Source organism: Plectropomus leopardus, chromosome 17 (genome assembly GCF_026936395.1).
Source record: "Plectropomus leopardus strain MGB_pleo_1.0 chromosome 17, ASM2693639v1, whole genome shotgun sequence".
NCBI lineage: Eukaryota > Metazoa > Chordata > Actinopteri > Perciformes > Serranidae > Plectropomus > Plectropomus leopardus.
This window is the reverse complement of record NC_142192.1, coordinates 5,190,788-5,217,500: the sequence shown is the minus strand read 5'-3', so window position 1 is coordinate 5,217,500 and position 26,713 is coordinate 5,190,788. Positions and strand designations below refer to the sequence as shown.

At 38.1% G+C, this 26,713-nt stretch overlaps 1 protein-coding gene across 2 annotated transcripts in view; it reads right to left on the bottom strand.

Annotated features, from left to right (window-relative positions):
• Positions 1-26,346, bottom strand: part of slc66a2 (solute carrier family 66 member 2) — a 40,643-nt gene extending 14,297 nt beyond the window's left edge. Inside the window, exons 1-4 of one of the 2 annotated variants that reach the window (XM_042506688.2) lie at positions 25,363-26,346; positions 23,706-23,839; positions 20,092-20,142; positions 8,607-8,823 (exon numbers count right to left, since the gene is read on the bottom strand). In XM_042506688.2, coding sequence (XP_042362622.1) covers positions 8,607-8,823; positions 20,092-20,142; positions 23,706-23,839; positions 25,363-25,565 — 605 coding nt within the window. In that variant the 5' untranslated portion in view covers positions 25,566-26,346. The remainder of the gene's footprint in view (positions 1-8,606; positions 8,824-20,091; positions 20,143-23,705; positions 23,840-25,362) is intronic. The other variant, XM_042506689.2, reaches the window with a different exon arrangement.
• Between the last annotated feature and the right edge of the window lie 367 nt (positions 26,347-26,713).

Genomic DNA, 26,713 nt, shown 5'->3' with positions numbered 1-26,713 from the left:
GGCAGCATAAGCACTAAAGATAACATTATTGCCGACAGTAAACAAGAGAGACGCAAAAAAAAAGAGATTAGTAGATGTAGGACACTATTTCTAAAAAAGCTAACAAATAATGTCTTCATACCTATCATATTTATATATTTTAAATGATTGTACAGAATTATTATAATTTTTAAGATTTCTTTTGGTTTTATTCTCCATTTCTTGTTTTTTTTCTTTATTAAAGTTTTTTCTGCAAATTTTTAGTTGGTTTTTTTCATTTCTTCTTTTGTTGCTTAGTACCTTCTTCACATGTTTTGAAAATAAATAAATAAATAAATATATAAAGCCAATCAGACCAGGTTTTAAAAAAATAATTATTAAAACTACATAATTTGACTGTATTTCCCATCATTTCTGAGCAACAGTTTTGTGTGAAAGGAAATAAAAGCCCATCCCATATAGACGCCTGTCTATATAAGCATGCTGAGGTGACTGATTTAAGCAAAAAATAGCTCAGGCTATTAATTGAAGTTTTGCTGTATCCACGGCTTGCAGAAACATACAATGCCAATATTTATTGTGGTGATTAGATTTACTTTTGCTTATCTATAATGAGCTAAGTATTCAAACACAGGTTATAATATAACCAATACCAGTGTGGTCTTACACTTTTTCACATAAATCTTCTAATATGAGGCCGAGCTGGACACTGCAATAAAAAAACAACTCTATTTAATTCTCTACACGTTTTCTATATCGTCATGCCATCACGTGGGGAGGTAGTGCCTGCAACAGTTGTCATTTCAGACAACAAAACTGACAGTCCTTGGACAGAAATCAAAAGCCAAGCTTTTGTCTATTACTTCAAAATAATTGTATTTTTAAGTTGTATTGACTTTTAAGTTGTAAAATCTGCCCATGTTGTTATGCAAACTGCACAAGTTAAACTGGAGAAGGAGAGAACTAGAGGAGAGAAATGACAGAGGGGGTCAAAAAATAGATCATACATCCTCAATGTATGAGTGGCATTAGTGCAAACCTCTGGGGACCCATTATGGTAATGTGGTGGTGTCAAACAGCTTCAGTGAGGTTAACGGAGAACCAGGGGGTCAATTAGCATCAGACAAGTACTGGCGAACCTTCAGCTACGTCCTCATGGGACAAACGCCTCCAACGCTGGACTCATAACCCTCCTCCCTGAACTCTATCCATATTTCATTATTAAAAACTGTTTTGCTTCTGCCTGTCTGACAGTGTGTCACGGTGCAGTGCTGGTTGTGTATACATACTGAGGATATCCAAAATGACTCATTCTACTGGCAACCCTGCGCCAGCTGCCTACATAGGAGGATATATAAGTTAGTGAAGATACATACTGCAGGCGATGGAACTAGTCTGACACTTGTTACAAATGTTTCTCCAGTTGGAGAACAGGCAAACTGGCTGGGCCGTTAAATAGGGGTCTGTTTAAATATACACGTGTGTTGCATGGCATCATATTGTTTCGTGTTTTGTTAAGTAAAGGGCAGTCTGCTTCACTTTTCCTGTCTGTTTTTGTCTCTGCAAAATGCACGTGTGCACTTATTCATTCACACAAACACACATTTATATATTCCCTGACCTCTACCTCTGCATGCATAGACACACCCTCAGCACAGACACAAAGCTGATCTTTAAAGCTGAACCTTCAACAAGTAGAAAGAGCACTTTGAAAGCAGAACATCCTCACTTTTTTAGCTTTGTGTGCCTGAAAACACACACACACACACACACACACACACACACACACACACACACACACACACACACACACACACACACACACACACACACACACACACACACACACGGAAACCTTGAACAAGGTGCTGGGGTAAAGTAACCTAGCAACAGCCTACCGGACTCAACAGGTTGTGCACAGAGGGAGGAGAGCACACAAACAATAAACAGAACTGGAAATGACAATGTCCCCTGCCTCCTATGGCAGCTTTATCTGTGCCGGCTGATGGCTGGCAGAAGATGTTGCAGGGTAAGACAAAAGAAGTGACAAGAGGAAATGACACTTCAGGCTGCCTGGGCATTGCAATGTTTTAGAATTACTTTGACTCTATTTCCCAAATTCAATTTGCAAAAGTCACAAAACACTATCTTCCCTAATTTGACCTTTAAATCTTGCAGAGGACATAAAACAAACATTTTTATATCATATTAGCTAATACATACTGCAGTACCTTTATCGGAGAGTCACATCATTCTAAATGTATCTCTAATATTCAATAACTGCTGCCTTTCAAAATAAAATGATTGAATTTGAAATGATGTAGAGCAAAAATCAGTTTAAGACTTTAAATTTAATCATTTTTATCTATTTAAGTTTTTTTTTTTTCTGTAACAGCTATTCAATGTATTAAAATGTTGTCAAAGTCCAATTATTGTGTTGGTGCGACCAAAACTGGACTTTTAACATATATGTAAAAGTAAATGTAGACAAAACTGTACGAAATCAAATTTCTTAAAATGGGACTAACACACCCAGATAATGCAACTGGAAGATGAGCTATTCCATCATGTAAACACCTCAGTCAGACTTTAACCAGATTTGCCGTTCTCCGCATGCTCCTCATTGCCGCGTCTGCCTCCCTCAGTAGAAAGGGATAAGGACTGTTCGTTATTTATGAGGGGGGAGAGTGGTGCTACAAAACGGGTCTGGCATTTTCAAAAACATTAAGCTGTGTGTTTTTAATTTTGGCTTAGGTGAGGAACAAATTTAAAAGGTAGTATTTTGTATTTATTTTAAATAAAAAAGTCACACCCCAGCCACCCCCTCCTCTGATAAATAAAGAACAGTCCCACAATACCAGCATACATATTTTAGACACCTAAAAAGTTTAAGTGTACACTATATTTGAATATTTTCTCCTCTTTACCTTCCACAACAGCTGAGGGAGGCAGCAGTTTCACTGTGATCCAGTCTATATTATAGACTGTAGAAATAATACAGGTTCATGTAGCAACAAGACGAAAGGGGGCATAATGCCACCATCAGACCATCAAAAATCATTATCAAGCTATAACCATAACTCGCCTAAACTGTGCATGTAAATGTGCTGACTGTTAACTGTTTGCTGTCTTCACATAGTATCAGAGCAGTATTTACTGCTATTGCAAACTAAACATCAACAACATAAAGGACCAACTTTACTATGTTGTGCTGCTGTGTGGAAAAGTACTCACACCACTATAATATTTAAATGTACTTGCTGTTTGTAGGAAAATCACAGGTGTCACCAAATGCATCAAGGGTTGCAAACTAAAACCAGAAACTCTATATAAAGATGTACAACATAACTATGTAACTATGTAGCTCCTATAATGTGAAGCTAAAACATATCCTTCGCCCCCCTACAGTATAGGTCATAAAGCCTGCCCCGTCCATGTCAGCTAATGGGCCAAACCAAAATACCAAAGTACGTGTCAAGTAAATTTTTCCCAAAGATGGTTTCTGTCATTTTAGGTTGTTCTTGTGGCACTAATGTTTGTTCAAGTGTTTGTTTTTCCAGTGAGTTTGGGTTTAATTAGTTATTTGATGCTATAAAAAGGTAGTGTGACATCATATTTGATTATCACGAGCTATGGCGGTGCCATCATCTGTACATGCACACAATTAAAATTTGTTTTTAAAAGCAAGTGTAAAATGAAATTAAGTGTTTAGGAGATTGTTAAAAACTCTATTTGGGCAATGTAACTTGTATTTCTGAAACAACTGTGCTGTCTGGTGATCCACTGGTCAAATGTACACAACATGATGCATCTGCTGCTGGGTCTGACAGCAGAAAATTGTTGGGCTCTTACAAAAACATCAATAGCAATCATTAGGTTTTGTTGTCAGGAGGAGGACTCTACAGTAGCAAAAATAGAGCATGATGCATAGCAATTACAAGAAATAGGGTACAGGCATAATCACAGATATTGTCCACTGCTACTGTCTATATCTATAGATACTCTTATGTCCACCTTAACTGACAGTAAGTTTACAGTAAAATCTGTTAAGTTTACTTGAAATGTATTTGTATGTTTAATAAATACAAATATGACTGACTAGTTTGCAACCAGCAGAATACAGATATATGATAGTATACTTGGTCGGTATAACTTGACTAAAAGTTGATATAACTATAAAAAAGATTGATTTAATTAAACGTGTCATTTTTAACCCTTGAAACCTGAGCAACTTGATTTGATTCCTTTCAAAAACACAACATAAGGTTAAGGATAAAAAAAAAAAAAAATTAGCAATAAATTAGTAAAACAGTAAAAAAAGTAACAAAAAATTACACGTGACATACCTTTTAATATATAATTAGAATGATTATAATTATAAATAAATTATAAATATATTTTTCAAAACATTTTCCTGTTCTTTTTTTATTTTATATATTTTTTTAAATTTCCTATTTTACTAACTTCTTGCAATTTGTTGGACATTTCTTGTTGCTCATTACTTTTTCCACTGTAATTTTGAAACATTTCAAACTAATTTGCTCAGCTTTCAAAGTGTTAAATAGCTTGTGAAAGGCGTCTGAACGAAACACGAACAAAATGGTTTGACCCCAGGTTTCAAAGGGTTAAATTGCAACACCTTCACAAAATTATGTATATATTACCTAATTTTAAATAATAATAACAATTAGATATAAGTTCAACATAAATTAGGATTAATAATTATTTTTAATTACATTTTTCACATTTCCACATTTTTTTAATCAGTTTCCTAGATTTTATTTTTTTAAGTAACAATAACTTGTCCGATTTTACTGCGTAGCAAAACTGCTGTCTCAAACCGTTATGGAAAGTTGGGACCGCCAAAAAGGCAGATAGAGCAGTTAATCACAAAATAAATCATGAAATCCAACAGACTCAGCAATAAAAGCGTATCGCATGATAGATTCCTCCTGAAAGCACAAACTGTAGACAGCTCGTTGAACAATGAGGGTGGGAGGCAAAGTGTCGGGCGGGGAGCAAATACCAAAAAAAATGAAAAAATAAATAAGAATGGGACAGGGAGGGTATGGAAAGCCCAGTGTGGGAGCTGTCATGGCCGGTTAAGTGGACAGGCAGCCCTGCTGGAGCTCCGTTATCTGTCTGCTGCAGAAAGCCAACCAGCAGAGAGAGAGAGACACGGGGGGACACACACTGCTCTGAGGCAGGACACACACACACACGCACACACGCACGCACACACACACACACACACACACACACACACACACCCACACACACACACACACACACACACACACGCACACACACACACACACACACAGAGGAAGCTTTTATCAGGCCTGTTCTGTGGACAATCTCACACCCACAAGTCTTTTAATGCATACATTATCAGTTTGATCTTCCCAATTACTTTTTTTTTTATAACATTTCTCTTTATCACATTTCTGTCGGCCAATATCTGCTTTCAATCTTGTGGCGCTGTTAGATGCTTTGTAAATCCATTTATGGCTCACTGACTGGCTAAAAGTGAAAGTGCTATACACTTAAAGGAACAGTTAGCATGTTTACATGCACAGTTAAGTTGAGCTACAGTTATAGCTACATTGGGCTATTTAATCGGACTACTTTCCTTATCCCAGTATACAAGCAATGGGGAGGAGTCCATTTATTGACAAAAGTATGTTACATTCCACCAAGGCAGGTGGAGATATGCCCTCTTTCAGCTAGTTGCTGTAGTATATTATTTAACTATTATTTAACTTCAGAGTACAAAACCAGCGCATCTAAAGGACCTAATGTCCTTCCTCCACCTAGAAAAAATCAAGTACACAGTCAGAGGATCTCTGATCCTGATCACTACCTCTCTTTATCTCAATATCTGTTTGTTTTTGTTTTGCCTTGTTTCTTCTTTATTTTTTTTTATTTTTTATCATCTTTCTCTCATCTGCTACTAAAATATGCCTTCTAGGACATGTGGGTGGGTGGGTGGGAGGGTGACCCTGGAGTGAAGGGTGAGCGATGTGTTGTTTTTTCTGTTTGTTTTTTCTGTTTACGGGTTAAAAAAACAGTTTCAAAAAATGTCATTTTTCTATTTTGAAATTAATATTTGTATTGTGTCTGATATGCTCTGAAGTCTGTTTAATGCACATATTTTTTTTTAAAAAGAAAGAAAACTACTGCATCATGTATATACGATCAAACAGCACTGTGCAAACTCTGCCTTCACTGATTAGTTTAAAAACACTTTTAAAAAAGTCAGTGTCAGTTGAAGTGTAGCCTATGCTATATTTAGAATATTTTCACTGCTTTACCTTGCCCTAAGACGTCCCTTACTGACAGGGATTTAACGCTGTTATATCAAAAACACCATACTCCTTTGGGAAAAACTTTTTACTCCGCTGAATGGTGGAGTTGCTGGTTAACTGCTGCTTCTGCTTCTTTTGACGACTTTCGGTCTGGTCACCATGCAGTTTTCATAGAAGTTCTTTGTATAAAACCGGTTTGTTGGCTACCTGCTGGACGTATCCTTTGTTAGCTGCTCAGATCACACACACAATATGTTTAAACTTTTGTCAACATGGACAAAATCTTGGTAAGATTCTCTACAATTCAATCATTCACTTTTACTGAAACCGTGAACACCAGAGAAGACTGTATTATCAGGAGAGTAAACCCGAAAGACGCAAAAAGGAGATTGGCAAATGACTTTTTTTTAAAGCTTAGGAAAAATGTCCAGTGAACTAGATTCATAATTATCATATTATCTTTAAAATTATTCCACAGAGTTATGCTAATTTTTAAGCATTTTCTCATGTAATCTCTTTCTTTGTATTTATTTTTTTTTTTAATTTTCTCTCTTTATATCTTTTTTGTTTCTTGCTAAACTCTGAGTCATTTCTTCTTTTGTTGCTCATCACCTTCTTCCCATGTTTTTCAATAAATTAAAGCCAGTTTGCCCAAGTCTCAAAAGGTCGAATGAATACTTTGATTGTATTTCAGTCTTTGCTGAGCAAGGTTTGCTGTGAAAGGAATTAAAAGTCCATCCCATATAGACGCCTGTCCTAATTATTAGCCTGTTGAGTTCAGTGATTTAAGCAAGTAACAGCCCGGGCTATTAATTTAAGGTTTACGGTATTATATTAAAATTCCACATCTGCCAATATAAACTGGACTTTTAAAGCTGTGTAAACTTTAAAAAAGCCATTTTCTGGGCTACGGCTCAGAAAGCTAGTGGTATAGATTTTGAAACTGTATACACTTTCAACAATCTATTTTACGTCACAGCCTCTGATTACAGCTGAAGACTTGATACAAATCAACAGTAATGAGCCAAAATGATACATTAGCAGCGGATACAGCAAGACAGAATACCTCATTACCATATTGATCTTTGGAGAAACTTCCGTGGGTCAGTTGTCATGTGAGCATAATAAATAGTTTTCACAAGCGACATCCTCACTTCCTCTCGACAGGTGCCAGAAATACCTAATAAGCATGTGTCGGCGTTAATGATCATATGTGAGACAATATAATCCAGGGCCATCACTCACGAGTGTGCGCTACAGTGCAACACGCTCAAAGCCGCCTGTGATGTAAGTGGCACTCATAAATAAAACAGCACTCATCAGGATAAAGACGTTATCATTAATCAAGGATGCAAGCTTTGTTTGGATTTCCTTCAGACCGACTGTTGGTAAATTATACTCAAGGCCCAAACAGTCCGGGAAACACAAAGAGCGACATGAATAACCTTTCAGCATTCACCGTTTGTTTACACGGTTTGAGATGAGATTCGACAATCAGGGAAGAAACGCAGTGAAAGCTCAGACCCAGATCAGAGCAGATTTGGAGCTTTTTTTTGACCAAATATAAGAAGTATGTTAACCCTTAGGGCCCCGCTTTAATATTACATACACTCCTATCACTCTGTGCACAAAATGTTCAAAATCAAGCTTTAAAAATGTTATACATAAATATTATTTTCCACTTTCATCGAGTGATTTTTTTTTCAACTAACATCAGTCCTAATCATAAATATCAAATATCCATATTTTAACCCTTTAAATGCCAGGTTTTTGTCATGATGCCACTATGTTTTTAGATAATAAAAAAAAATCACAAAAAAGGAATTTTTTTTATATGCAACATGCAACGTAGATTATTGGGATATGTCAATGATTTGAAGCAACACTGACTGTGACAGTGCACCAAGTGGAATGTATTTTCTCCATATGCCAAATATGGTGAAAAGGGACAGCATCAGGTAGAAAATAGTAAAACTGCCGAATTCCAAGGCAAAAGCCCAGAATGACACCCAGAAATAATACAACGCATGTCTTTATGCTTTGATGGCTGTAGGATCAAAAGTAGTAACATTTTTAGGACTTAACAGTATGAATTATCAATTCTGTTTACACAGTGTATTTTACACTTTTTGTAAGAGATGAAATGGGAATTTCAAGATTAAACAAAAATACCCAACCTCGCCCAAATGTATGCCATATGCATGAATACAGCCAGAATTATCAAACAAAATGGAGAAAAATAAGCACATAAAATACACCACACAGTCCCTAAGGGCTAATCACTCCCTTGCCCAGTTAGAGACAGTATTAAATCCATACCTCATGCCCTCTGTGGACTTGTTCTGGTAATTGCAGTAGAGTTGTGGCGTCCCCAACATGGCTTCGGTGAAGACGGCCAGGAAGCCCAGCGACTCCACGAACAGCGCAGAGTCCAGGAAGAGGTAGGTGATGTAGGCCGCCGTCAGCGTGAAGGCCAGCACGCACTGGATGTAGTCCACGAAGCGACTCCACAACCAGAAGTAGTTCCAGTCAAAGTCTAAAGGGGATCAACACAGGAGAATGAGTCGACAGAAATAATAATTTTTTATCAGCTAGCAACTAAAGGGAGTTCTGAAGCAGCTGGCCGGTGCTGGCATACTGGCACTGCCCCTGTGAAAAATTAAAGACAGTAAAGTAAAACAGTCCAAAGAGGGAGACATGCAACATGAATGTTGCTCCTTCAGACACATCACAGGGTTTTACTCCAAAGGAAATTTTGGGGAAAAAAAGTCAAAGTAAAAAGTCTAGCTCGTGGACACCAGAGGATGCAGTATTCATAAGCCACAGCAGACCAGCCACTCCGGTGTCCTGCTAAGTTAAATTGCTGTTTATGTCAATGGAGTTTGGTGGTTTTAATAAAACGGCTTCAGTTCCCCATCAGAAAAGGCTGTCTGACAGTGAATACAGTCGTGAAGTTATTCTAAATATATAACTTAAACTGATATAGGGTTTTTTTTGTAGGCCTTTTTTTAAGTGGCAAACCAAACAAATGAGGCAACGTTTTATTTCATGTACATGACAAGGTTTTCTACCCAAAAGTTATTGTAAATAAACACTGTGATTTGGTCTATAATGTCTCATGTGGCTCTGGAGGGACATCCCAATCATCAGAAAAGAAAAAAAAAGTTGGCATTCACTGTACGCTTCTGCAAACCATGAATACATTACACTTGCACATTATTATGAAGGGGATATCTTGAAACTGCACATTTTAACCATGCTGTGGTTAATATGTTTTATATACTGGGCGTGCCTTTGGTGTGTAATTGTTTAGGAAAGTTAAAAAACTGAGTAGCAGGTGGCACCTTGTACGATAGCCTCAGCCAACAGTGTGTGAATGTGTGTGTGTGTGTGTGTGTGTGTGTGTGTGTGTGTGTGTGTGTGTGTGTGTGTGTGTGTGTGTGTAAATGGGTGAATGTGACCTTCTGAAAGTGCTTTGAGTGGTCAAACGACAAGGTAAGAGCTATACGAGTTCAAGTCCATTGGCTTTGTATAGTATTATGTAGCACTAATGTTGAAGCTTTACATTTTAACAGTGCTGGTTAACATGTGGGTGTGTTTATGCACAAAAACACTTGGAGGTGCACTACTAAATCGAAGCTCTTATCAGTATTTTCTCTCGGAAGAAAATGCCATTAAAATCAAAATAGCTTGGGTGTCCAGTGGCTTAGTGGATAAAGAAGGCAGCCTGTGAATAACGGCACTGTCCTTGCTTCAGCGGCCACAGGTTCGAGTCCAACTTGCAGCCCTTTGCTGCATGTTGTCCCCTCTTTTCCCCTTTCACACAGTTGTCCTATCTAATAAAGGCAAAATTGCCAAAAAAAACCCCAATCTTTAAAGGAAATCAAAACAGCTCATACATTTTTTTTCTGTTCTGTGCTTTTCAGTTATAATTTGCCACATTGGTTCTACCTGTTAGTCATAGTTATATAATGTAAGAAATGTTGCTACATTCGTGACGCACAAATTGTGGTTTCAGTTAGTTAGCCAGCTGTGAGACAGTATTACACTCTTTAACTGTATGCATCAGATTAGCTGGCTCTCTCTTCTCCTGGAGCACTGGAGGAAATAATTATCTACTAATCCCGTCTGCTGGTTTTGGAGCTGTACAAAAGGAAGCAAAAAAAAAAAACACTCTATTATTGTGAACATTTTTAAATAACTTTACACTTGAGCTGTGAATTTTCACACAACGCCCAAAATCTCCTTCTCGTACTGAGAAAAAAACCTATATGTCACTGTTGCAAATAGGCCGTCTGAACTGCACACGATTTGGATCCATTGGAGTGGCTTTGTTAGAAAGGGCGACGGTGGCGAGGAGCCCTGAAGGGGGGGTGACAGTCAGCCAAAGAGGAGGTTACAGTATTTTCCAAACAGTAGTGGGCTGGGTGGCAATCTAGACACTGATGCATGATTTAAACTCTGTTTTCTGCCCTAACACCTGTAGTGTGCATCCTTTATCCAAGCAAATGATTAAAGATTTTTAGCACAGCAGCAGCTTCCTGTAATAAGCAACACAGCCAATACTAATCCTGCAGTGATAATATCTCAAGGCTGCGGAGCCTCGATCGCCTCAGGTACTACTGTAGCCAGTGAGGGAACAGCTGCAATAAGCAATGTCAGACATCTTTACATCTGATTTCTTCTCTGTTTCATTTAATGTGTGAGCATAGGATGTTCATCATGGAAATCTAATCATGGCTGAGAGCAAAAGATGTTTCTCCACTGCTGCAACTTAAATGGGATTTCTGCAAGCCTCAAATGCATTCGAGCCGATTCGTTTAATCATGTTTAAATGAGGATCTCTTTATCTAAGAGGCACATCATCAGAAGCCTATAGGCCTGTATAGTCCTCCAGAGGAGGGCCTGTACAGTAGATAAAGCAAAACAAGCATTGTTAATCCTTTGGAACCTGAGCAACTGAGAAATCAAGCCTGAAAACTGGCTTGATTTCTTTCAAAAACACAAGAAGAAAGCAACAAGCAATAAAAAAGCAATAAAGAAATGACTCAAAAAAAGAGTAAGAAATTAGCAAAAAGTACAAGAAAAATCCCCTGAAAAATTGTATAAAAAAAAAAAAAAAAGGAACAACAACCACAGAAAAAAATCCTAAAAGTTCTTAAAATTTATAATAATTCTATGACATAATTTTCAATATGGAATTATGATACTTATGAGTATAGTTTTCCCTGGCTTTCTTTCCTTTAATCCTAGGCATTTTTCTCTAGCTTTTTTTTTTTTTTTTTTAATTTTGCTAACTTCAAGCAATTTATGGAACATTTCTTAAAAGAGATCAAAATATAAATACAAGAAAAGTGATTTGCTCTAGGTTTAAAAAGGTTAAAGAATGGCTAAATAACTACTTCATTTTTTAAAAATGTCTTTAATATTTCTTTATTTTACTTAAGTATTTATATTTTATTTATTTTCTTTCCTTTTATTTGTGGTTTCATTGCTTTTGATAATTTAAGTATTTTTATTTTTCATTATTATTTTATACTTATATTTTGCATCCTGCATCTTGCATTATTTGCTCTGTTTTAATTTGATCCTAACTCTACCCTAGTTCTTTCTCACTTATGTTCGGTAGGACAGTTTGGCTTTCTGTATGCCTTAAGTATCGCATTTCTGCTTTGCTTGACAAAGCAGTTGTAAACTCTGTTTGTGCTATAGGTGTTATATAGATAAAGTTATTATTATTATTATTATCATTATAAATTGAACAAACCTTCTGATTTTCAACGCTTGAAAAAATCAGAAGTGAAAGAACGCAAGTGTTTATGACATTTCAGTTCCCGATTTAATGAAATATTGTTTCATTAGAGAATTAACGGTGACCGATTCTGACATTTAGATGGCATTTCTACATGACAGGCACGCATGAGTGCGAGGTAAGCTGGCTTCGCAATATTGAGCCAATCCAATTGTTCCTTTCTGAAAGACCAGTTAAACAAATCCCATAACCAAATAAAACCCAAAGAGCAATTTCGACCGGGTCACAGCCTTCTGTCAACCCGCCACGCACTCCATGCACAAAGATGCACCGTGCAAAAACCTTACAGCTATGTAGGACGCCACCGCATTGCAAACAGTTCTTAAGCTGTAACAGGGCATGTATTTCTGTTCAGAGTATAATCAACACTGAGAATATCCTGTGAGAGCTGTTCTGTGTACTGTATGGCAGTGTCGATTCTGTAGGTGTTAGAGCTGCAGATGCCTGGTGTGTCTGTGGAGCCCTGCTGGCAGCAGAGGAGTGTGAATCGGGGACAAGTAGCACCAGGCTGGCACTGCCTGATAACAGCCAAACACAGAGGGAGGGAATCAGGGGCACTGAAGCAGACTTTCAGCTTTAACCTGGCTGCTGAAGCTTGCACATGACACGCGTGGCGTATGGCTCCAAGTGACGATACCACTGGGCCCCGGCTATAAGCGACACACACATACAGTAGATGTAGCTGGCAGGAGCCGTGGAAAAATTTACTATGTTTTGCTTTGCTAGCCTGCTGCATTGATAGATAGCTAACAATATGTTCAACCTAAGGCTAAATACAAAACAGTGTTAGATATGTGTTAAATTATCTTTAATTCTACAGTGTAAAAGCCTCAAAAAAGCCCCCAAAACAGAGCTAGAAGAATGGGTGTTGGACAAGACCAAAAATAAGACACTGAATGCTAGCGTTGGTCCGTGCCTGGTAAATGTGTAAATGTGTAAATAAGCTGCTGTAAAATTACAATTTTTAGTCTCACAGGTGAGAGGTGTTTGCTACTCTGGTGAACTTTATTCAGCACTGCAGCCAGGTCACAAACTCTCATTTTACAGCAAAACAGTACACTAATATACATTTCAGAGAACATCTGAGGTGTGCAATAGATAATGCAGCAACTGAAACGTGATTGATATTTGATTAGCGTAGTTTGTAGTTTCACTACAGTTCACTAGCAATAATTGGTTGGATTAACAGCTGCATTAGAGACTCGGCTCTGATTTTTTTTTTTTTTTTATCAGCTACAGTGGTTCCCATTAGAACAATTCAATTCAACTCAATTCAGTTCAGTTCAATTTAATTTAATTTAATTTCAGTCAATTCTAGAAAAAAAAAGGATAAAGGGAAAAGGGAAAAGGGAAAGGAAAAAAAGAAGGTATATGATTTTTCTACGGACTATATGACTCATGTACTATGTTAAAGATATAGTAACAATGTCAGCAAATATGTCCAAAATGTATTCTAAAAATAAACTAACTACAGCTTTAGGTGTAATTTTCACTTAAGAAATTGTACTACGTTTAGTTTAGTATGTGGGTTATTTCCGACTTTCTTAGATTTCCCTTTAAAAAAAACATTACCTCCAACTTCTTGAGACCTAAAATTTGTCCTAAAATGAGCCACTGTCAAAGAAATGAACCACTGCCTACTACCAATCTCAATAACAGGGACATAATTGCAAAGACTGAGTATAAATTAGCACTTCTAAGATAACTTTTTTCAGCTATTAAAATAAAAAAATAAATATACTTTTTCTTAAATGTTTCCTAAAATCTTTGCTGTCAGGGCATGGGCGGTGAAGAAAGAAAGGTAATTTATGAAATCTTCTCTGTGGTTAAATTCAAGATTTCCATCTCACAAATTATTTTGGTGACCAGAGATTTTGCAAAGAACCAAACACTTTACTTCTAAACACATTTAGCTCAAACAAAAAAGGCACCATTGTGATTATGACATGCTTTTCAATTATTTGCACAATCTTCATCTCCCGGCTCATGTTTTAGTGATTATATTCCTTCTTGCCAGTGCAGTGGTGTCATCATCTCTTAATCCTGTGCGTTCACACTTTAAAGATGCATGAAAATGTGCCTCCTGTTCTGAGCAACGTAAAAAACAATATCTTGGAGGCTTCAGTGTGTCACATCATGCCATACTGACCACTACACAATACTGTACCTCAGCCATACCCTGCCCCCCCCCCCGTCTTGCTTTCTGTACCCAGGGACATCCCCCTCCCCCTCTTTAATCCCCGAGCTGTGTGGCAGCCGCAGCAGCACTGTGTGGGAACAGACTGGAGCTGCACACAATAGACTGCCTGTGATGTCCAAACGTCTTGTGCACAGCCTGGTTTGAAGTCCCACAGAGTTGTGGTACATGTGTAGGAAGATGCAGGTCAGAGTTGGAGATTTCAATCGCTTGTTTACCAACTGTTCCCTGCCAGATTCCGTTAGGCCCTGGAAAAGTCTATGGGGGTAGTTGAAATAATGGCTCGCTGTCACTCAAAAGCACCTGTGGGAGACGCATGAATATTATTATGAAAGACAGTTATAACGGCCCTGGAAATTGAACCTCAGATTTCAACGGGCTTCATTTTCCGAAATTTGGACAGGGAGCTTTTTCACAGTGACTAATGGGTTTTTGCTGCTGAGCCAAGGCACAGCAACCTTCCTGCACTGCCACCTCGGCTAAAAGCTCAGTCTCCTCGACAAAAAGGACTGAGGCTAACAGTTAGGGCTCCTGTCCCAAGGGAGGGAATAACTGCACCTGCAGGATACGGTCATTCATTCTAAGCTGACAGACCCAATGAAGCTACAGGTTCAATCCCCGTGGGACCGCACTGAGCAATGAGCCAAAACCACACAATAGATAGAAATGGAAATCTCTTGTACTGCCATGTACCTACCCCCTGTACTATCATTAGGCAAACATCTCTGCAGTCACTCAATCATTGTAACATAATCAAGATGAGTGTGTGAGCAAGGCCAAGACCAGCACAGGGATAGTGAATTTTCCCTTTTTTTTTGGTTTGTTTTTTTTAAATTTTGAATGCTATTTCAATAAAGATAGTTGTTATTAAAGAAGTATTATCCTGGAAAGATAGTATTTTCTTAAAGCTGGGCTATCGATGCACTAGAAAGACACAAATCCTTTTAAAAAATGGTGCAACATGACAGTAGAAAAACCCAGACAAAGGGCTTTGGCATTCACTTCACAAGAGGTAGAAAAGCCTACAACTACCAGAATGCACTGCACCTAACCTAACGATAGAGAGGCGAAGTCTCTTGCCTTCTGATATCCCTCATGGGACCCTATTTCTAAAAAAGATATGTACAATTGTCAGTGGCAGGGCTTATTTGTGGCAGATCCCATCGGAACAGGATAAATCTGAAAAAATATGTTATGTGGTGGAAAAATAAACGTTCTGAATATTGAAGGGGATGTGCCCCCTGTGCCCCCCCCAAATCTACATTTATGCACACTGTCCTCATTGTTATGTTAGAAAGCTGGTTGAAATTGCCAAAGTGCCCCTTTAAACAACAATAAACTGAGCTGAAAGTGAACGTGGAGGTGAAAGACAGAGCTGCTGCCTGACAGACAGCCGTGCCACCCCGGAGTCTGAAACCACAGATGCCCTGAAGTTTGCATACAGGATTTTCAATCATGGAGCAGAGCCTCAGTTTGATGGTTTGCTTGCTGACACAAATTCATTTATATGCTGCTGGAGATTTTGAAAAATCCAATCAGGGTTTTCTCCTCTGTCAGGTCTTCAAAAATAACTAAAAGTGAAGTTTGACTCTGGCAAATGTTAGACAGAGTAAAACTTACCCCACTGTCACTGTCTGAACTTCCTCTACCAGTATTTCATCTTCTTTTCTCCTTCCAAACCCCTTTACCTCCACCTGAGTGGTCGGCAGCATTTGTGAACCTGACACACGAAATGATCTGATCTCTTAATCTCCTTAAAGGATTGTGGCAGCCATTCTTCCGTATAAGTCACACTGAGCTGCTATGACACCAGGATGTCTCCTGTCTAAAAATAAAACTACGCAGCCTACAACAAAGGACGACACTGTACAGTACAGATGTGGCCAGCTGTGTGGTTGTGGTTGAGCTACTGCAGACATTCTTTAAAACAGGCTTGGGCGATAGTGCGGTATTACGGCATACCAGGGTATTTAGAAATCCCGATGATATGTATTTCAGTATCGTTGTAGTGCACAGCAGGCACCATCAGAACAGTCAGCTCAGCTAAAGGACACTGCGACACCTAGTGGTAGAGGGAAAAGCTACAGGAGGAGAAGTTTTTTTATATCTCACTTGGTGAATTAAAGATTTTTTTCCAAGACGGTTTGGGTGTGGGTTTTTTTTCTGTCAAGTTTGAATTTGGAGTGTTTTTTGATGAGTTAATGAGGCAATTAAGCCTTGTCAGTCTTCCGTGACCGAAAGACAGTTGAATTGAAAAGGTGTGCAGTTGTATTTTTCTATTTAATAAGGAAAATGGGTGTGAGAATATTAGTGTTCTTAACATTTCAGTGGTTTCTATTGTGTATTTAGTAGTCTGAAAAGCTGAAAGTAAGTAGTATACCCACTGTCGGCGGTCCGGTTATATATAGCATACCCCAGTGAAATGTAAAGTATGAAACATTTCATACCGCTCAAGCCTACTTTGAACCACCACTTACACGATATTATCTCAAAACATTATATAATACAATGTCTCACAGAAAGGGTTCACAGACAGCCATGACTATTATTATGCAGTCTAATTTAGGCATCCCATGAAGCTCAATTAAAAGGTAGCTGCACTGTGTTTTTGTTTCTGAGAACAAACATCCAGCTGTTTGATGGAAGCTCCCAGTGTGATAATGACACTACGCTGCTATGAAGACAGACCTGTCCTACGGTGACGGCTTACAGAACATAAAGAGAGCAAACTGAACAAAAAGAGAAACATACAGGTTGAGATTATGTCTTGCTGACTAAACACCACCATGGTGAGTCACTGCAGATAGACAATGTGAGCCTGTTCCACCTCACGGCTGCACACTGACATCACTCGGCAGCTATATATACTGTTAGCTTTCTATAATTCGCTTTGCTGCATCTCTGATCCTATATAAATCTTACAGCCCTGACGCTGACCGTGGTTGCTTTAGGCCTCTAAAGTGGCGCTGCGTGTCTAAACCATCCGCAGCTCAGCCTCACTTTCCTCCTCCTTCTGCCTCCTGTTCTATCGATAGCAGACTACAACAACCTTGATATTACCACTAACAGATCAATGAGCCGGCGCATGCCAGCAAAGCTGCGCTCAAAGAACGCAGCGTTCTGACAATTCTAATGATGCTCAGAAGAGTTCAGTGATCAATGCATAAAACCAGCTGCAACACGTGGGCACAACCGAGCCAGCAGCACAACATCTGGGCATCGGAGACAAGGAGACATCCTGCTCCTCCTCTGATGCCAGGAACAGGCCGAACCACAGAGAGACACAATGCTGGGGAAAAAAACTGTCTCTGCTCCTGCATTTTAAAAAATGATTGAAAAAAAAAGAGTACAAAATAGTACTTCAATACCAAGCCATCTAGTGTGCATTAGTCAGTCCCACGAGGAGAATTTGTAATATATTAAACCACACCGACCCAAGTGCACTCTATGCTTCTTGACAACATCCAAATATTGTTTTCTACTGCCATCTAGTGTCCAGTTCAGGTACAACAACTCTTACTTCACTAATAAAGGAGTTCTTACACATATTTATGGACAAAATTTCAAGACTTTTCCATGGCTTTTTAAAGGTCCAAAATCTGTTTTCTTTCTTGCCGAACCTGCCTGGTGTTTTTTTTTCCACATATATATATATATATATATATATATATATATATATATATATATATATATATATATATATATATATATATCAGATTCAAACTCTATTCAAACATAGTTTCATTTAGCTGGACGGGGAAATTATTAGGGGAGAAAATAAAGAAATGTACGTGATGGTAAACAAATCGACACATTTTTGAGCTATGTTACATTGACGGCTACAGAAAGTAAATTTGCTGTTATGTTATATTACATTATATACACAAAGTTGAACATAACTGGAACGATTTCGCTACACACAATAAAGTTCCATAACTTTTCTAAAACTTTCAATGATTTTTCCTCACTCTATGACATTTACTGCCTGGAAAATGTGCTTGTGAAATTCAATGACTTTACCAGGTTTTCCATGACCTTGGGAATCCTGTTATATTGTGTCCTAATTCTACATTGTAAACTTATTGTATAAAGTGTGCACTTTATACTGATCTTTTAAGTATTTTTAGAATGAAGGGAATCAATGTACTTCACAATTGTATACAAACAGGCAATCTTTAAACATCAATCAAGCTGCTACTTAAAATGCTTCTGTTTAACTTATTTTTGCAGCTGTGAGCAGTGCCCACATTTCTTGGTGCATTGTATTGTGGGACAGTATCCTAAATTAACAGCATACAAGCACTGAATTTTTTTCAGCATGTTTGATTAGTCACTTTGCCAGTGTAAACTCACTACAGGTCATGTGATGTTGAACATTTGTAAAACAGGAGAATTTTAACAAATACTTTACCCACAAAGTGAGAATTTGTCTATTAATTACTCATCCTGTGTCATATTGAATTTGTGACAAAAACTTGTGTCTTTCTTGCATGCTTCCAAAGAAACAAGAATCCAAAAAGGGACATGAAAACGGGATGATTTAAAGTCATGGGAGTCCACGTTTTCACTAAAATTTTCGATATCTTCAATCAAAATAAAAAAAATGATCTGAAAGTGAAACCTGTCCTCTTCAAAGCCAGACTTCATTGAGAAATACAGTAATTTTACCTCACTGAACACAGGAAGTGCTGGTCTACCACTGCCATGTGGAGATGCTTCCTCCTGTACAGTTGGCAGGTGTAGTTCGGTAGAAAGAAAATAGTTCCTACATGAAACTGCTCTCAACAAGGCTTGTGGATTATCTTTAGTAACTGGGTCAAGATTTCTGGAAAGAGACATTTCTATTGAGTTTTTCAAATGTATATTTTTGGCGAGTGCCATCTAGCTCCATTATATTACAGAGAAAGCAGACATCTCTACAGCCGATATCTCCAACACTCTGCAACTCACACCAAAACTATTGAGACTGATATATAGCACTACAGCTACGAGGAAAAATATGCATTTTTTTATTTTGCTGTGTACTTTCCCTTTAAGCAGACACTAGCACCTTTACTCCTATAAAGCTGCAATCCATAATAAAAGGGTCAATGTGCTGAAACAGAGTGTAGTTCAAGGAATCATTTTTTACAAAGACGGTTAGAAGATGACATCAATTTGCATAAATCAGCCATTAAAAAGACGCTTTATATTCAAATTTCAGGCAGGATCAAATAAGCATGCACCACTTTAGGGATCATTAAACACACAGAAACACATTTTGTTTGTTTGAGAACTAATATCAAGCATTTCAAACAGCAAAAACAAAAAGTTAGAGAAACTGCTCAGTAAAAGACTTAACATTGTACTATTAACACATTAGTCTACTGATGCACTGTCTATGTGAGAATATCTAAAATCATTTGACTTCTCCCTAAAGTGTTATTTCATATAAAGATTCAAGCACAAACAATGCATGCAGATTCACATTCACACAGGTTTTTCATTGAAAACAATTATTTGCACTGAGGGTGTGAAGTGTCACATGCATTGAAAGCATGACAGCGGCGGCTACGATGGATGGACGGTAAAAATGCTTCGTGAGTCAAACAAGGATGCAACAGCAAGACTACATGCGGGTGAAATGAGCTCATGCTCGATCAAGTCATGAGGTATAAATGGTGTTAGTCATCGGTTAGTGTTGGCTGGGCTGGAGGGAGAGCCACGCTGGGTCATCATGCATGAGACACACAGATGGAGAGGCAGATGAACTACGACTGATGTTTCATGGCAGACACAGTAGGTTCTGTACATACCCAGAAAGATCCTCTTAGGGATTCTGATCTCCTCGTCCTTACTGTCTGTCGCTACAGATAACAAAAAATAAAGTAAAAAAAAAGGGAAAGAAAAGAAGAGCTTGGTTTTCTTTGTTTTTTTCAGCAAAGCCAGAGGTGACCCCAGATGTGTCAGGTTGCGGCGCGTGGCATGACTTTGTAATACTGGATCACAGTCGCTTGCAGATTTCAGGTCATCATTATTAACTGGTGAGACCGCACAACTACTTTTTATCTGATTGAGGCCTTTACACACCAGGGACTTTTTTTTGTATGATTAATTCACACAACATTTTTTTATGCGCTTTTACACACCAAGTAAAAGCATCAACCAATCACTTCTCTGTGTAACACTTCCCATGGTCAATGTGCTATCAGATATCATGGAGTTATCTTATGGAATGAAAATGTTGATTTACTGGATTATTCTGCCTGCGCACGATGCTGCTGTCAAAAAACATCTTATTGGGATTAAGAATGATCCCCCTGTAAACTGATGTTCACACATTCAAAATGATTATTTGCATTTCTATATTTTTTAACCCTAAACTTATACCTTTGAATTTTTATTAACTAAATGTGTTGATTTGTATTTTACTATTCATGTTTTCTGGGTGTGCCATTACAGGTTTCTACCACACCCTCTCATGTACTTTTTATATGTTTTATCCCCATTGTGATTTGTGTTATGTGAAACAAACATACTGTTATCAACTTGCTGCAACTGTCACAAATAGAATGCTGCAGGGATGAAGTTTTTTGTGGGCCGACCTGTAGGTTAGGGTCACCCAGGCTCCCTCAACAAAAAACCACCAGTTTTTCCATTAGATTTTGGATAACTGCTGAAAATAAACTTGATGGCAAATGAATATTTATGATGTCTAAAATGATTTTTGATTGACAAATGCAACTGCCAGACATAAAAAGCTAATGTCAGACTATAAACGAACCAGACCACAGTTGCATGACTTCAGCGTCGCCGTCACAAAAGGCCGTATAACCTTGCTTGGGGTGATGACATCTCATGTAACCAGCTTAGTGGGGTATTTACTGACGTATTTCATGTCACAGTTAAAAACACTCATTCAATAGCACAAAAAGCACTCATTATTCAAGTGTGCGTCCCTCCCTTGTCTTCAGACTGCCACAGGGAGGCGGAGCACAGCTGAGCATCCAATCCTGGAGCAGGAGTTTAACACAGCAGTGCATACAGCTTTAAACACATGACTTAGAAAACCACAGAGGGATGCTCCTTATCCGTTTGTGTGCAGAGTGATGCACATAAAAAGCAATGTCAGCCTTTAGGGTAGTGAATAACTTTATAAGGCTGGTAAAAAAGGCACTCTGTGGGTCTGACTTCTGCTTCCAGGAACACTTACATCTCAGTTTAGGTAACTTTATTGGATATGGGAAAAGACTTTAAGCTGGGGACAGTTTTTACTTCCCCTGTCTTACTTGCTTCTTTCGAGCACGAAAGGACACATAGTTGTGGATCTATTACTATTATCAACAATGCTGATTCCAAAAAAGTTGAGATGCTGTCTAAAACATAGTTAAAAATAAGAAAGCATTATTTGCAAATACTTTGTGACAAAGACAGATATTTTTTAATGTTCAAAATAATAAACTTCATAGTTTTTTGTAAATATGCACTCGTTTTGAATTAAATGTCTGCAGCATGTTCCACAAAAGTTGGGACGGAGGCAACAAAAGACTAGGAAAGTTGTAGACTGCTTAAAAAAAAAAAACTTGTTTGGAATAATCCCTAGCTAAACTGGTTAACTTTTAACAGGCCATGGTTTCATGACTGGGCATGAAAGGGGAATCCCCAAAGGCTCAGTAATTCACAAGCAAGGACAACTTGAGATTCACCACACAAAATTGTGTCGCAAACATTTAACACTTTAAGAACAAATATATTAATGCATAATTACAATGTAAGGATTTCACTATTTGCAATCCCTAATATCATAAAATTCAGAAAATCTGGAGAAATCTGCACATTAGGGGCAAGGCCAAAAAAACCAATAAAAAGCGTGTTGTGCTTTGACAAGTCTATATTTCAGATTATTTTTGGAAATCATGGACGCAATGTCTAAAAGACAGAAAGGACCATCCAGATTGTTACCAGCCCACACTTCAAAAGCCAGCACCTGTGATGGCATGGGGGTGTGGTAATGCCCATGGCATCATGGGTAATTTTATGTCTGTGAAGGCACCATAAATGCTGAAAGGAACATACAGGTTTTGGAGCAACATATGGTGCCATCCGCAAGACGTCTTTTTCAGGGATGTCCCTGAACTTAATTCCAGAAAGGTGAAGCAAAGCCACATTCTGCCTGTGTTACAACATCACAGCTTCATAATAAAAGAGTTTGAGTATGATACTGGCCTGCCTGCAGTCCAGACTGTCCCATTGAACATGTTTGGTGCAAAAAGGTAAGTGAAAAAGTACAAAAACAGAGATGCAGACTGTTGAGAAACCGCAGGTATATATCAATCAAGAATGGCAAAGAATTTTAATTTCAAACTTCAACAGTTAGTGTCCTCACTTCCTAAACACTTACTGAGTGTTATGAAAAGAAAAGGTGATGCTACAGAGTGGTAACATTTTCAAAATGTTGCAGACATCAAATTCAGAATACTTGTTTGGTTTTTTTGTTTGTTTTTTTAATGAAGTTTTGCATTTTCAGCATTCAATATCTTGTGTTTGTACTATATTCTGTGGAATTTAGGTTTAAAAAAGAAAAGATTAATTGCAAATCACTGCATTTAGGTTTTGTTTACATTTCACACAATGTCCCAACTTTTCGGAATGTGGTTACAAGTTGTTACTGAGTATTACAGAGACATTTTTAAAAATTGGTACTCTCGTAAAATCATATTTTCACTACTAAACTACCTATTAAAGTATGGACCATTAAATTGTGCAAATTATGTAAATTATCCATATATTTTAGACAGGTCTACTGATTGAAAATTGTAAATACTACTAATAATCAAAAAGAAATGCATGAAAAGTGGGGAAGCTTTCAGGCTTTTTAGGCAACTGACAGTTCGTTTACAATTACGTTGGTGCAGTATAAAACTGTTTTTTTGGCTTCAGTAGGCTGATTTTTGGCAATTAGGTTTGAATCACACATTCTGCACATCACGTCCCAAACGACAATCATCCGTATTGTTACGTGGCAAAGCCTGCTTGTAGTTTGTAACACTTGTACAAAGAGTTGAAGCAGGTTTAACTGGATTATTCAAACATTGCCAGTGTAGGGAGCGGCTCTGTGGTCACTCCAGGTGGGAGGTAAGGAGACCTGTTGACACCATGCTCACACACTCTCATACACAATCATTCACACACTCTTACATTTCTCTCAAACACTCACCCACACACCCGCCCACACGCATTCACTCCTGCTCGCTCTCATTATATTTTTATACTCTCACACACAATTGTATCTCTGGCACACATTCTCTCACCCTCGCTCCCACACACTCCCACACACGGAGCATTTGAAGCGGCACGTAAAAGCACACAGTAAACAGAGATAAGTGAGCTTTATGTGTGCTGTAAAGAGGCCCTGCAGAGGGTTTCTGACCTATGAAGGAGCGCCTCTTGGTGTTGAGTTCAGTGGCCATGCGGACGTTGGTGCACAGGTTCAGCATGACAAGCATGGTGGCGATCATGATGATGCTCTGCCACAGCAGCAGCGTCTCGAAGTAGCGGCCAAATCTGATAGAAAATTAGAAAACTATGTGTGAGCTCACTATATAACATGTAGCAAGAATGACATCACCAGCACACACTTTTCATGTTCTCTAACAGTATCTGTGCTGCAGGAAAGACAGCCTCACTAAAGTAGAGGTCTTGGCTGCAGCAGCTTGTAAGAATTTTTTAACCTCCACAATGATATCACAGAGGAAAATAAATAAATCCCAGAAGGGTCCCATTGTACCTTTTTTCACTCTTGAAGCACCTGCCACATTGGATAAGTTGGCCAATGATAGGTAAGTGCAAACTGCTCAGTAATTTGGTGTATGGGTTTTTTCAGTGCCCTTTATAGTGTGGGGCCCATGTGACATGTTCATAATTACTAAAAACCATTATTCAACCCTTTGAAACACGAATAGAGTGGCCTGATTTCTTTCAAAAACATTGGAAGAAAGGAGTGGGCAATTAAAAAAGGAGGTAGAAAATTTTCGTTGTATTTTTTCCCCATTTCTGGAATAAACTGCACCAGTTTGCTCAGTTAGTAGTGAGTTAAAAGGGTTAATTTTGCAAACAAACCACCAGCAGCTATTGAGAAGAAGGTACTGAGGAAGTACAGAAGCAATTACCCTAAATCAGCAAGAAAAGTTAAAGAAAATTACCTGAAAATTGGTAATAAAAATAATTAAAATGTAAAATGTGTTATGCTATTAACATGTTTTTTTTTTGTTTTTTTTTTAAAGCAAGGAAATTACCTGGAAAAACTACTTCACATTTTCTAATAATTCTGTAACATAATTTTAAAAATGTAATTATGATAATCATAAAGATTCCCCCCCAGACATTTTCCCCTAGCTTTTTAAAATAAAAAGAACTCAATCGACTAATTGCTTTAAATTTGTGGAACATTTCTTACCAAGTTGTTTATTGCCCTTTCCCACATATTAAAAATAAATTGCATCAATTTACTCTGGGTTCAAAAGGGTAATTGTGAAGAAGGTAATGAGCAATTACAGAAGAAATTACCCAAAAATCAGCAAGAAATAAGTAAAAAGTTCAAGAAAAGTACCTGAAAACTGGTAATAAAAAATAAAAAAGAAATGAAATAATTCATGTCAAAGATTTTTTTAAAGCAAGGAAATGACCTGGAAAAAACTGCCTAAAATTATATAATAATTCTGTAATCTTAATGATCATATTACATCCACCAGTTTACTTGGGGTTCAAATTAATTCAAAGTTAATTTTGCAAACAAACCACCAGCAGCTATTATCTGATCACTGCTGTACAGTGGTAACTTGTGTGAATGGCTCCTGTGTTGGTCCTCATTGGTGTCCATCATCTCACTAGGTGGCAGCAATGCAATGGAAGCTTGTAAGACGATCTATTTTAACCCGAATTTCAGAGAATCTCCCACTGATTCTAGAAACACCCTAATTCTTGTTTCATAACGTGTATATTTTGTTTTATAGGCAAACACGTGTTAAACTGACCGATATCTGAAGCTAATCTGGTGTTCAGAGAGCAGAGAGGGAATGATTTGTCACCTGAAGAGTATCCGGAGGATGTTTGCCACCAGGAGGACCAGGCACACATATGTGGAGAACCCCTCTGCATTCTGGGTCCGCCGGATGTCTCTGTACTGGGGAATGTAGGGCACCAGTCCACCAAACACCATGGCACCAGCAGCGATCCACGACACCAGGTTGTGAAACACGAACACAATCTGGTCAAACACCTCATCTTCCATGTTCAGCTGCTCACCAGTCCACCAGCGGGGCTACAAGTTGTGGAATGATGTCAGCTGGCTGTCACAGACTCAGTGGAGGCTGTTTTAAGGTTGTTATCCTCCTCTGGTTCCTTGTAATGACTTTGTAAAAAGAGGAACATCCGTGTTCTCCATGCAGAGTCCACACACCGGTTACACAAAGAGGCAGCTAGTGCCACGCCATCACAAGCTAGGCAGTGAATCAAAAACGACGAGCTAACGTTACGGAAACATGTGAGGAAAGTCCAAGTAGTGAGAGCATCAATATGTTACGCGCAGCACCGACAGAACAACGCTGACTAGTGTTTGCAGTGCTGGACACGGCTGCTAATGTGCTCAATGCGTCCCATTTCTCCGAGTCAGTACTTGTGTTGATGCTAGCTCGCGCTCTTTGAAACGCTGCACTTAACTCAGAAGAAGAAACTCCAAATGTTCCTGAAACTGTATGAGGAGCCCTTGAAATTTTCAGGAACTTGGAACAAAATCAGCATTCTTTTTTTTGTCCTAGGTCTCTTTTTTTTACAATTGTTTCCTCGCTGACCGGCCCAGTGTGTTTGGTTTCTCTTCTCTGGTCAAGCCCACACTTCCTGAAACGTAACACGTCACGCGCTGCGACAAAGATGTGCGACGTAGTCAAGATAGTTCACCCACGACCTCGCTCTGGCGTGTCAGTGGTCAACAGTTTAACCTTATCAATAGTTTGGAAGAGTATGGATATAAATAATTTTTTATTTAGCTTCATCACGGATTAATTATTTTTCCATATTGTTCTTGCTTGCAGTGCAAGACTCAGCACAATTTGTGCCCTAGGCAACCCCCCCCCATAATAATAATAATAATAATAATAATAATAATAATAATAATAATAATAATAATAATAATAAATGTTGTTATCATACCTATTCTTATAGTTAGGTTCATTGTATTTATTACAAACAAAAACAAGATATAATGGGAAGAAAAAATAAACAACCTTGCAAACAAATAAGACTAATAAATAACCAATAATAGGAGAATACAGTGTGTGTAAATTTTAACATTTCATCGTTCTGTTTTTGTACTGTTCTTGGCTGTCTTTTTGTTTGCTCTGACTCTATTTTGAATGTCAGGGTTTTTTTGTTTTGTTTTGT